Genomic DNA, 14,069 nt, shown 5'->3' with positions numbered 1-14,069 from the left:
GAGTATAAGTGGGAAAGAAAGAAATAGAGCAGACAAGTTAGCAGGTATGATGGCAGATGTGGGAAAGAGAAGCAAAACCAAAAGAGAAATGTGATAAAACATGACATCAGGGGAAGTGACCAATAAGTCAGTTATACACATAACTATAGCCCACATAAATTATAGCCTAGCATAATATACACTCACCTACCCTCAACTAATAATAGACTATAAGTAAAGGTAAATGGGCCACTTTATTCATAGCCTCAGTTTACAGTTACTTACATGGGTTTTACACACCAGCATAGTATTTCAGTTAGTAGCACAATTCATAAAGGGACAACCTGCTTTGGTCTGCCACCCACGGAGAAAAAGAAACTGCTCATGAATAGTACTTCTGCATACACAGTACAGTGATATCAGTGTGCATTGTGGAGTGCATACGTCTGAGCACCCTCTGTGGAAAATATTTTCACATCTCTGTTTAGCAGTGCTATCATACATAATACTTTTGGAACTGAGAATGAGTGTAGCTGTCATAATGTTATATAGATGAATAACACTATGATTGCTACAGAGACCTGTGCTGGTTTGGATGTGAGTCTCCTCTGGAGATGGGACAGAAGCATCCTGACATACACATGCATACATAAACATACTGACATTAGTCAGTAGGATTCCCAATGCCAATGATAGATGAATGCAGACACAGACACACAAGCACACTTAACACATGCATGCAGACACACACACACACACACACACACACACACACACACACACACACACACACACACACACACACACACACACACACACATTTCTGTGTGTCTGTGTCTGCCTGTCCCTGATAATGGAAATGGCCATACTGACCAATGGCAGTATGTGTATGTGTGCTTGTGTGTGTGTGGGATAATGAACACAGGGCAGGAATGCAGAGGTGACCATCCATGGGAGTGCTACTGTAAAGTGTAATGTCCACAACTGGTACTGGTATTTCTGGTGCCACACACAGTAGTTAGTAGTACACATAGCACTATGCATGTAGCAGTACCAATGTTATGGCAGGTTAGATGAGGCTGCAGCAATATGCCCTAACAGCTGCTACTCTGTGGACATGGCCAGGAACAATTAATAAAATAAGTCAGCTACTCTGCCACTGCCTGTGGAGAAGCCTTAATTTCCATATGTCTTTTATGAAGGGATCTGTTGGGGATCCTAAATCCCATTGGTGAGAGATCCATGTTCTTACTGTGCTGAGGTGGGGCTTTTCTGGTCATGACAGTGTGCTTTTTCTCCATGTACCATCCAGAATATACCTCCACATCCATTTATTTGTTTTAAATGGTCTGTGGAGTGTCATTCCAGGAAATTATGATGATATTGTTTAGCCATGAGCTGGGTAACACCCCATCATTTCATGGACTTCGTGGTTGCAGTGTTTAGCATAATATGTCAATATTTGTGCCTGTGTGAATGCCTGACACTAATCTGCACTATGAATCAGTGACAATGCTTTGAATCCTCCATTCACGGACTAATTTCATACATGAACACCTTCAGGTCTGCAGTTGTATATGTGGTAACTGACACACATAAGGCCGTTTATGGATTGTGCTGGGTTCTGGTATATGACTTGAATTGTGCTGCAGCCCAGCAGAATTGTGGACCATGTGTATGAATTCTGGAGTAAGTTTTCAGTTTAATTTTCTCCCTGAAAAGTCTTATTAGCTTCCAGTTTTCCATAGAACAATCCAGCTACTTAATATGATTACCTGTAAGCTACTTTTCTTCAAACTTTTCCCACAATTCAAACACAAAATAATTTCTTCTCCCAATCATTGTGATAATTGTTCCAAAAGCAATATAATAAGGCTGGACTATTCACAGGATCACTAGCATGCCTTAGATTCAGGGCTTTAGAAAACATTGCAATAAGTACTGCAACTTATTATCAGACTGATTAAGATCACTACAGTTAAAGACCACATTCAGTAAAAGATACTCTGGAATTACGTCTTGCATAAATAGGACATTAAGTGGACACTTTGTCGATGTGCATCTTATTGCACTAAAATCACATGCTGTTTTGAATGGTAACATATTCTTTGTACCCTGTACACTTGTTTTCCCTGTATTTTTTTTTTGGCCTCCAGCCCTGCTGATGAGCTTCATTCTTCTCCCCATTAAACTTTCACAGAGCCATGAGAGGGGCACACAGAGGATTTTATAATGCATGTAAGTGAATTCAGGCTTGCTTATGGGGAGAACCATCCCTAACTGGATGTAGTGATACCTTATAAATGTCACTACAATCCCTATTCTATGCAACCATGAGGTATTTACTTTACTCTCCTTACTGCCGAAACATATCTGCATGCATATAAGAACATCACCATCCTCCAGTCTCCAGCTTCCTCTAAATGGTGCCCAGTTAGAGGACTCCCCCTGCGCCCAGATTGGAGAAATAGTATTGGCTATTCAGTTCTCTCGGCTTCTTTCAGCCTTTCATAGCACAAGTTGCTAAGCTGTTTGGGTCACTGTCAGCACAGATGGATACCCTGCCAATGTGCCAGCTGGAGGCAATCTACTCCATAACTTACTGCAGTACATGTTATATTATTATAATTCTGTCAACAACCATTATAGTTGAATTTGACTTGTGTGCAACGTTTGGATGAAAACGTTAATAAGGCCAGCCCATTTATGTGATAATTTCACAGTTTTCTATTAGTTTAATATATGTACCACTATACATTCACTATTACATCAATGAATTACAAAAACAGATTGTCATGTCAAATACTGCAGAAAAAGTCTGTTTTTTCACACTCAAAGAGATAAACACTACACTAAAAAGGAAACAACAGGGGGTAGAATGCCAGGATTGTATTATTTATTGTAGTAATGATGTAACTTTTTAATGTGCCATGTATCATCTTCTTGTCATTGATTCATGTAGCAGGTAACTTTAGCTTGTATGATGCCCCCTATTTTTATTAGTGGTCTTTGAGTTCTATATTCACATGTTCATGGAAGGCAATGCAAACGCAGCTAGACAGAAATTCCTAGAACTACGCAATAGAGTCAAAAAGCTAATAAAACGGGACAAATTCCAATACTACCAGTCTGCCCTAGACTCCTCACAACACAGCCCCAAACAATTCTGGCCCTCCATAAACTCCATCCTCCACCCAGGTTAAGTCAGTACCCCTCCTCCTAACATCCCTCACTCCTCAGAAAATATTGCTACCTCATTCAACACACACTTCACCCAAACCATACTATCACTAACTAAACAACACAACCCCTCCCTCCAACCCACACCTTCAACTAGTAATCTCCCCACTGCCTTCTCTTTTCTCCTGTACCTACCTCCAACATAAAAAAACTCTTAACTAAACTTAAACCCACCAAATTAGCAGCAGACAACCTCCCAAGTGAATACCTACAAATCGCAGCCGATGTTCTGGCCTACCCAGTATCCATCTTGATTAACCGATCTCTGTCAGAAAGTTACGTTCCCACATTGTGGAAAGTCTCACATATAATTCCCCTCCACAAAGGCGGACCCTCTGCAGAACTAACCAATTACCGCCCCATAGCTATTCTCTCTCCACTCTCCAAAATACTAGAGAGATGCATACACTCTCAGGTCTCACACTACCTCCTTACTAACAACCTCCTTTCCAGTACTCAGCATGGTTTCCGACCAAACCATAGCACCACCACTGCCTTACTCTCCTTTACAAACACTATCCTTCAGCATAAAAACACTGGCTATCTCTCCTCTGATACTTTCCTACACCTATCTAAAGCATTTGACATGGTCCCACATAAACAACTTATCTCTGTCCTCAATAACCTATCCTTCTCACAATCAGTCACCAACTGGTTTCAGAGTTACCTGTCTGACCGCCAACAATCCGTTGTATGGCAGAATGACATATCTCCCCAACTACCTGTCTCCATAGGGGTTCCCCAAGGATCCATCCTTGGACCCCTACTTTTCTCTGTTTACACCAATAATCTAGCCTCTGCCACCAAACATGGCACACTCATCCAATACGCAGATGACTCTACCATCATCTGCTCAGCCCAGTCCCTACCCAAACTGCAAAAAGTCACACAGGAAGCCTTTTCCTCTGTTGAAACATGGTTATCCGATGCCCAATTAATACTCAACCCAAACAAAACTAAACTACTCATCTTCCAACCCACCAAACATACTCAAAATAACTCTGACTTTAACATCACAGCAAAAGACAACACCACTATATACCCAACTGAACACACCAAATTGCTAGGAGTGGAAATAGACAATAAACTAAAATTTGACATTCACATATCCATGACCATAAAAAAGTCCACAAAAAACTAGGAGCATTATACAGAAATAAACAATTTCTCACCAAAGCAGCAAAGATTTCAAATAGCAAATTCCCACCTTATCTCCACCCTACTTTATGCCTCTCCAGTATATACCAACCTAAGGCAATGTGATCTAAACAAGCTAGAGACCTTCTACAACAAAATCGCAAAATTCGCCACAGGGGCATCCTACCGTAGTCACCACTGTCTCTCACTTGCTGAACTGGGCTGGCTTGAACTCCCTCACCTCCTTCAGTGGTATCAACTCTCACTCACCCACAAACTAGTAAACCATCCACTAAATGTCCCATCCCTCCAGAATCTACTCCAACCCTATCGCACCACCAGACCACTAAGATCCAGCAACAAAAATCACTTGCAGATCACTAAAGCCAATAACTCTCATAGGTTAGTACTAGGCTAACTGCCCTTGCGAGCTATTTTAAGCCTAGCCAATTATCCCTTGGGAGACTCAAACCCTGCACCTTGTGTTTGTAAGGCAAACACCTTAACCATTAGGCCAACCTCCCAACCCACTCTGCTGGTGAAGCACTATTCTCTTGCGCCATAGCCAAATTATGGAACTCACTCCCACCCACAATTACCTCCGTACCATCATGCACCAACTTCAAAACTTTATTAAAAGCGCACCTAAAAACATGCTGGCTATGCCCTTGCAACTCCCACTCTAATATCATCCACCCCATCCAACTACTACCTTTCTTTCACCTCCACTAACTACCTTGATGATAGCAAGCTCAGATGCTCATAAGCCTAGTACTTATTATACAGCAGGAACTTCTCATTGTTACATTTGTTAATGCCTGTTATGTACTTCACAGATAAAGATTCTAGTTGTCTACTGATGTACTATGTTCTTCATCTGTAAATATGTTGTAAGTAATTTCTATGTTAAATTGTTAATCACTGTGTAATGCAATGTAACTACTGTCTGTTTATTTTACTGTGGAGCTTTTCTCCCCGGGCCTCCGCTGAAAATGGACCCACGTCCAGTCGGACACTCCCGGTCAACAAATTTAAATAAAATAAAATAAAATAAAATAAATTTTATAGTCCATTGTAACTCCTAATTGTTGTCTAGAGGTTCAGATGATCCCTGAAGAGTTGCTGTGGAATGGAAAGTGAGTAAATACCTCACCCTTCTTTATGAACTATAAGTAATTTGGTATTTTACATTAAGTACTAGTTTACTTTGGTTACTCGGTAAAGTGATCCAAAGCTAACATGAAGGCCTGAGATAAGAGTTAGGAATTCTTTAGCAGAATGTAATAGAGTATTCTGTGTGTTGAATTAACTCAGTCCTACTATACATGTCTCTGCACACCACAGAGCCATAAAACTAATGTAATGATATGATTTCAGGGATTCATCCTTTTTTTTTGTTTATAAGCCTTGATCTCTTTCTCTGCCTACTACTGTTATTTTGTATGAATTGTCTGATTTTGTTTACAGTGGATGGACATTTAAATCAGCTTACTTTGTTTACAAATGTTATAATATTTTGTTAACTTGGAAACTTTGCTTCAAACTGCTCATAGCAGCTTTCTCCATTTATGGTGGCACTGTAATTATGAGGCTATAGGTTAGTCTCAACATGTCATGCCTTATAACATAAAGCCTACTTTGATAATTTCATGTTATGTTTTCATACACACACACACACACACACACACACACACACACACACACACACACACACACACACACACACACACACACACACACACACACACACACACACACACACACACACACACACTCAAAGCAAAATATTACATCAGCTTTCTGTGGCTCTGTGTTGTAAAGGGAAAGAGCCCCAACTTTGACCCAGATGACCGACGTTCTAATAGCAGCTGAGGGTTACACACACACACACACACACACACACACACACACACACACACACACACACACACACACACACACACACACACACACACACACACACACTACATCAGAAAGAAGTGAAGAACGACCATAGAGTCAGTCTGTGTCAAGTGTAGCACAACACCTGGCCTGAACATTTATGCACAAATCAGTATTTTGGTATTATTTCTTTCAGCCAGCTAGAATTATTGTGTATTTATGTTTAATCAGGCAGGTTAATAACTGAAAATGATAATGTAAACTTCAAATTTCATTTAACAAAATTCAAATAACATTGACCAAAGTAAGCAGAAAATAGCTAAAAAGATAATATCACAAATACATTTGGAAAGTTTGTACTGCACACACATGCTAGGAACATAACTGCTTTATCCCTGAGAGACATTTTATCACAACCATAAATAGCCTCACCTGGGAACTTTTACCACTTTTGGCATCTCCAGAAACAATAATTAGTTGATTCTGAGAAAGACTTTCCCTGAATATATCGTTAGCTGACCAGACTAAGAGTTGCTGCCGCTCCTTCAGAAGCTTATAATAACGAGAAGAGTAAGGCAGGCCATCAAAGGGGTTCGACTCCAAATCTTCAGCAAATTTAGCGTGTACGTCTTCGTCATCATTCAAAGGCTCTAGCCAAGCGGCAAACTGACATTCTTTTGAAATGTTGCCATCCATCGCTGATCAAAACAATTTAAACAGGGAACATTATAGTTTTATTTTAAACCAGAATTATAGTTTTCACAAATCATTCCACGTGGAGCTGTTTTATGCCGTCCTTTACTAAATGTTTAGTGCAAAACTAGATCGCTCTACTAGTTGATGAATGCTCTGAACAGCAACCAGTTCTCAGTAAACAGAAAATGATGAGGGGAAGAAACTGCCACAACAGTCAATCTGAATATCAAATGTGAAAATGAAAGTCTGCAGGTAGGCAAAAGTTTTGATGATAGAATCCCAAGACTTGTGACAGATTATTCCTGCTGTAAGTAATTAGTATAGTAAAATGGTGCCCTGTAAAAGCACTGAAGATTCTTTATCCAGTTACCTGCTGTTGATTATATAGATAAATGCTCAGCATGAACTCTGAGTTTCAGTTGATACTGTTCCTTGCTCTTGCTATATTCTGTACTGCCTGTTCTTTATCACACGTGCTCCTCTTGGTCATCTCACAGACTGACTATGAATAGAATGCATTGGGGTGGAAAGATTATTGTGAAAATGGATATGGTCACATGGTCACCTAATCCCATTACAATAGACCCGCCAAATGGATGTTTTAGAACTGCAGTGTATAAAAGAACATAATGGTTGCCCAGTAACTGGGTGCACTGACATAGCTACCATATGCATGCTTGATAATTCTGGCTATGGTAGTTAATTACTTAAGGGCTAATAAATGCACAAATAGATTTATCTTTTTATTTAGCAGAAAATGCCTTTTCTTTACAGAAAGGAGAAACAAAGGAGAAATGTTTTTCTACCTTAAAACTCAGAAACTACCACTTTTAAGCTTTCAGAGCTATGTTAACCTGTACAAATGATTTGTCAGAAATATTTATTCATTGTTTATTATTTATCTTTGTTGACTGAGTCTGCTACACTAGGTCTATGACCTGTTTTCAGAGAAGACCCTAGGATGTATTTTTACTGACTAGGGGTCATTTGATCAGGGCACTAGGAATATTCCCGTAAATAAGTGCTGTAGGATGTTTAACATCCACTTGAGCTAAAACAAAACAAGTACAGGTGAGACCCTCATTTTAATATCTCATGTGAAGGAAGGCACCACCCCCTATATGCTATGGTATGCTACAATGTCACTACTAGAATATAAATCTAAGCACCCTGAGTATGGATAGCACCCTCAGATTTCTTATCTTCCCAGCATCAAAGCTAAGTGTGCTGCTTGTATAGCCAATAAGTCTTGTTTTCTTTACAGATGTTCATATGTCTTTTTCTCTGGCTGTATTTCTAAGCATTAGCAAAAGTGCATAAACAACTACAGGTAAACAAGCTATTTATTTTATTTGATGATGGATAACCAGGAAGGAGCAAAGTAAAATAAAGAAAAGTGTAAACAGCAAAATCAGAGTGATATGTTTACACCATGAAGTACAGTCAGAAGCACTGAAACCTATCTTCTGGTATAGTTAACCTTATTCTGTAAGAGGTTTCAAGCCACAGTACAGAGGAGTTACTAATAATATTGAAATGGAAAGGGCACCGATTATACTCGGATATGATGTGATAAATTTAGCAATAAGTTCTGGGGGATAATGGGATCCAAAGTAAGTATCCATAGGTGTAGAAAGAAGCAGTCTGCTATGCCTCTGTTCTCATGTTACATCACTGTAAACTGACAAGACAGTAAGGGATACCCTGTATGGACTATATTGTGCAGCTCTGGATAACCTATCTCCAGGGAGGGGGCCAAAAACAGCATAAGTGAAATTACTAAGTTATCCAGGCATACAACTAGTTTATAACTTACAAGCCTTACCACCTTACTACCCCTTATGCATCCTGCTCTGCTTCAACATGCGTGTGCAGGTCGGTGGTGGGGTATAAATAACGAGATGTTATACAGGGCACTGGATGGGTACATGCCCATTGCCGCCTCATTCTCATGATTATTATTTATAACCAACTACCAGCCTGCCACCAACAGTTTATATATAGTGCTTGTTTAAAACTAAATAAAAATCCTGGAATGCACTAATACATGACGACAGGGCTCTTTACTGCAGCGATACTTTCTTTCTCTAAGTCTCTGACAACTCTACCTACTACACTGCATATGTAACATGGCCACACCTTGTTGTTTGGAGATAGGGAAGCACTTGGATTTAACACACAGTGAAATTATCAGGCTTATTTTACACAAAGGCCATTGTAAAATGATAGTAGCTTTCAAGCCCCTGTCTTACATAGTAAATGAAAGATTAATGCAATATAATTCACAGGCCTTTATAAATTTTATTAAATATGTTTTTAATGCATATTATGTGTGGGTGCAAGTAAACAAGTTAGTGAGCCATTCATTTTAGTTTGTTTAGAGGCCTATCAAGCTTGTATAAGGAATCTAGAGAACAAATGATAACCTGTAAGTGAATTCTTATGGCAGTATAGGTAGGGTGTCCATGTGTGTGTTACTTTTATGAATATGAGAATTTACACCATGTTTTTATCAAAAAGAAAACCTTGAGGAAGGTAAATAATTATTTTTGGTAATATTGTTTTAGGCAATACTCCCAAAAGGTTAAAGCTCACATGATACTAACATGCATTCAGATGTGTGTGTGTGTGTGTGTGTGTGTGTGTGTGTGTGTGTGTGTGTGTGTGTGTGTGTGTGTGTGTGTGTGCATGCACACGTGTGCGTGCTTGTATATATATATATATATATATATATATATATATATATATATATATATATATATATATATATATATAATATATATATATATATATATATATATATATATATATATATATATATATATATATGGATCTACCTGACTACATCAAAACGTCAGAAGAGCGAAAACGACTTCACCGACGCCAGAAGATCGACAAGGCAGAAGACCGACGGAGGAAGACACCGACGCTGAGAACACTGAGATGGGGAAAGGATGTGTAAGTATGCGGTAGTGACGGACGTTAGGGTGCGAGTAAGGTAAGTGTGCGATGTTGACGGTGTGTAGGGATAGGGGTGGGATAAGTGAGTTAGGGTTAGGGTGCGAGTAAGGTAAGTGTGCGATGTTGGCGGTCTGTAGGGATAGGGGTGGGATAAGTGAGTTAGGGTTAGGGCGCGGGTTAGGTAAGGGTGCAGTAGTGATAGTTCTTGCGTTAGCGGTTAAGTGAGTTAGGGTTAGGGCGCGGGTTAGGTGAGTGTGCGATAGTGACGGACCTTAGGGTAAGGGTTTGGGTTAGGGTTGTAGATAGTTGTGTATGTATGGGTTAGTGTTGGTTTGTAAGGATTTTGGTGTGCTTGTGTTGTGTGTGTGGGTTTTGGATAGAGGATTTGTTTTGTTTGTTGTTATGATGTGTCGAGTGTATGAGGTGTCGTGTTTGTGAACTGTCGATTATGTGGTGTCAGTGAAGTCGCTCTTTTGAAGTTTCGATGTAGTCAGGTAGATCCATATATATATATATATATATATATATATATATGTATATATATATATATATATATATATATATATATATATATATATATATATATATATATATATATATATATATATATATATATATATATATATATATATATATATATATATACATGCGCACACACACACACACACACACACACACACACACACACATATACACACACACACACACACATACATGTACTTCTTCCTGTCTCAAACTTTCCACCTGAACAAACTCTGAAAGTTCCTTAAAATCTTGTCATATTTTATTTTATTTTATTTTACTTTATTTTATTTAAGTTTGTTAATTGGGGAAGTGCACAGATCAAATCTAATAATTTTCAGACACAGCCCAGGTGAATAAATTCAGAATAGTACGTACAGAGTAGAAAATCATACAGTGTAAAAAACAGACAATATGTAAAGACTTTCGAAGATATATTATCAGCTGGGTTAAGAGTAGTATAAAGTAAATAATATACAACACACTAACACACACACATCAAAAACATAATGGGGTTATTTATGTAATAGTGGAGTGTGCTGTAGGTGTTATCCATAATAATTAAAGTATCATTTCAAAATAGTAATATAGGTTGAGAAGGTCATGTTTACCTTTTGTGGGCAGGATCATTGTGACCTTTTTGAAAAAGTCTAGCAGATGGCACAGAGAAATAAAGCTGTGAGCTGTTAATAAGCTACTTTCTGTAGTATAGGGTTTGATTCTCTCTGGCTTCATTTGCCTACTATGTGGTCTTGAGCAATTCACTTAACCAGACAGTACTTTAAGGCAATTGGAAACTTGGTCTAGGCAAATTAATGGTGTCTTGGACTGCATGCCTAATAACTACCTATGAACCTAAGGTACAGTTTTAGTTGTTGACATTGTAAGAATTTTTCATGTATGTGTCATTTTTCCCACATGGCACCCAGTTATACGGATATCTCAGGATAAATTTGTCTTCAGCAACTAGTCAAATGCACTACAAGACCCATCCCTAACTCATGAACTAGCTACCTAACAGACATTAACATTGCTCAACACTGCCTGAAAGTCTCTATCCTCCCTAATGGTTTTTGAGTGACCAGTCTCCGATCATATCACTTTAGTTCTTCAAAACAGTTAAAGTCCCAGCAAAACTATTACTAGTAAGGTTTGTCCTTGGCTCTAGTAGGATAGTTAACAGGATGCTTTACAAAATACCATTCACAATCCACTTTACCAAGCAACAACTCCTGCCCTGAACTAATTATTCTTTGTTGAAATGTCAATTAGTCAAGGAAATCGATATTCTCAGACCCTACAATGCCTTGGAGGGCTGGCCAACCACTGAGTTACAGCTGAAATGAAATCACTGATGAGAAGTGAACCATCATTAATTTTCATCAAGCCTACTTGGAACTCAGAAATTCATGGAGAATTACAACAAATTTTGCTAATGCTAAATATGTCAGGAAAAATTAGATAGCGCTAGCATCCATACCAGCACCTAACATGCTGTAACATTTGCATCAGTGCTTATTAATAATCTAACAAGTCCCTAACAGGACACATTACAGATGCTGGTTTTAATCAAGCTACAGTAGGGAAGTCCCTGCAGCCTAATTAACATAAGAATTATTTACAAGAAGTACTGCTAAAATGTGTGATTAATTTATTCCTAAATTCTCCACCAATAATCAAACATTAACTCCCACCTCAAAGAAGCACAAGCCCCATCAAATTTCACTAGACTAGCAAACCCCTCACTTTTATTTGAAACCACTGAAAAAAGAATACATCTTAGCTCACCACTGCCTAAGTATTACCTTAGGCTACTCTCTACCATAAGCATTCACAAATTACTAGAAAAAATCAATAACAAATCAGGTGCTAAATTAAAAAAAAAAAAAATATATATATATATATATATATATATATATATATATATATATATATATATATATATATACTCAGCAATACTAAAAACAGTATTCCTTTTCATAGATGCACCAGTAGGCAACATATTCACTCTAATAAGTGAAATTGAAGCCGCGATGGTACAGCGGTAGCATTGTTGTCTCACAGCAAGAGGTTCTCTTGTTCGATTCTTGGCTGGAGTGCCTTCTGTGTGGAGTCTACATGTCCTCCCCTCCGTCAGAATTCCACTAAACAGACAGTCTGTATTAAGTCAATATATGAGACTTACCTACCTTGAAGGAGATTCATTTATCTGAATATCTATCTATATATATATATTGGCTTATTAACAGTATTGTCTAAAACTATTGATACATTGTGGTTTATTTGACACTATGGATCTCACTGAGATATTGCAGGGCCTATCTGCTGATAGAGATAATTTTGAGGTTTTTGGTTTACAGCCATTCAATTTCACCAATTCAACCTTTGAAAAAGAAGACCCCAAACATCTTTGTGGGTTATTTTTCAAATGTTGACTAAAAACATGAGGACACCTAGGGCCAATATTTGGCATTTAAAACTTTTTAAAGCTTATAAGCTTAAGGATATTACACCACGAGGTTTACAAGTCAGGATTCAACCCTTGGTGGGCCAAATTGATGACCAACTTTCCCAAGACTGGGCTCAAGCACCACACAAAGTATCCATGTTTTTTTGTAGACATGAAAGAATGATCGAGACAAAGATAGAGAAGGTCACTGCCAATTGCCAAGAGGCCAAGGTTTATGAGTAAGAAAGTTTTTCTAGCAGTCATCTAACCAATTTGGCCAAAGATTTATCAACATTAGAAGAACAGCTTGTAAAAAAGAAAACCCAGAAATTCCAAAGGGACATTGTAGATTATGAAAAAGGGAAACCCTTTGTTACCCAAAAAAGTGTTTGTTTTTCTGATTCAGGTTTCAAAACAACTAATAGAAAAAAAGAGACCAAGATCAATACTCAGAAAAACAGTACAGGCATATAGTGGCACTTCTGAGGAGGATTCATCCTCTGCCACTGATTTAGATTCCCTTTCTACCCAAGAATCTCCAGTAGCAAAAAGGAAACCTCATGCAGACCCTTTAGGTATAAGAAACATGGGGGGGGGGGGTAGGAAACACAGAAAAAAACACACAAAACATTCAACAATTATTAGAGAAGATTGTATCACAGTAAACAATGTACACAATATTTCTTCATACCAATTGTCTGATGTACAAATTAAAGTATTGAACAAAGGTTTAAACTTTGTACCGACTTTTGTTGTGCCTGAACATGTTTTGGTTAATGAACTGAATGATTTTTGCAGATTACTTAACCTGAAAATATTTTTTTCAGATACAACTAATACTCAATGAGCTACTGGTTTTCAATTTGGGAAATCCAATTTTCAGCCCCCCATGGATAAACATGTGGCTATTTTTAAGGAATGTGTTCTCAAAGATTTACATTTTTCTCATGAATATCAGACAATTAGACATAACCTAACTAAAGTAGAACAACAAGCCCTACAGGATCTTAGTTCTAATCATGACATAGTCATATTACCAGCTGACAAGGAAGGTGGCATTGTGGTGATGGATTGGGACATGTACCAGGTGGAAGCGGAAAAACAATTGTCCGATCCCCGCTTTTACATACATATGGTTGTGGATCCAACTTCTAATTTTAAAAATGAAATTGATTCTTTTCTAGACCTAGCCACAGAGGAAGGC

General features: G+C 38.2%; 1 protein-coding gene across 1 annotated transcript in view; it reads right to left on the bottom strand.

Moving 5' to 3' along the window:
* The window catches only part of DHX32 (DEAH-box helicase 32 (putative)), a 507,915-nt gene extending 500,500 nt beyond the window's left edge, over positions 1-7,415 (bottom strand). The window contains exon 1 of the mRNA XM_044056183.1: positions 6,670-7,415. Coding sequence (XP_043912118.1) covers positions 6,670-6,933 — 264 coding nt within the window. The 5' untranslated portion in view covers positions 6,934-7,415. The remainder of the gene's footprint in view (positions 1-6,669) is intronic.
* Positions 7,416-14,069: the final 6,654 nt, after the last annotated feature.

The sequence above is a fragment of the Protopterus annectens genome, chromosome 14.part0, assembly GCF_019279795.1.
Source record: "Protopterus annectens isolate FY-2018-M chromosome 14.part0, PAN1.0, whole genome shotgun sequence".
NCBI lineage: Eukaryota > Metazoa > Chordata > Ceratodontiformes > Protopteridae > Protopterus > Protopterus annectens.
This window is presented reverse-complemented; position numbering and strand designations above follow the sequence as displayed.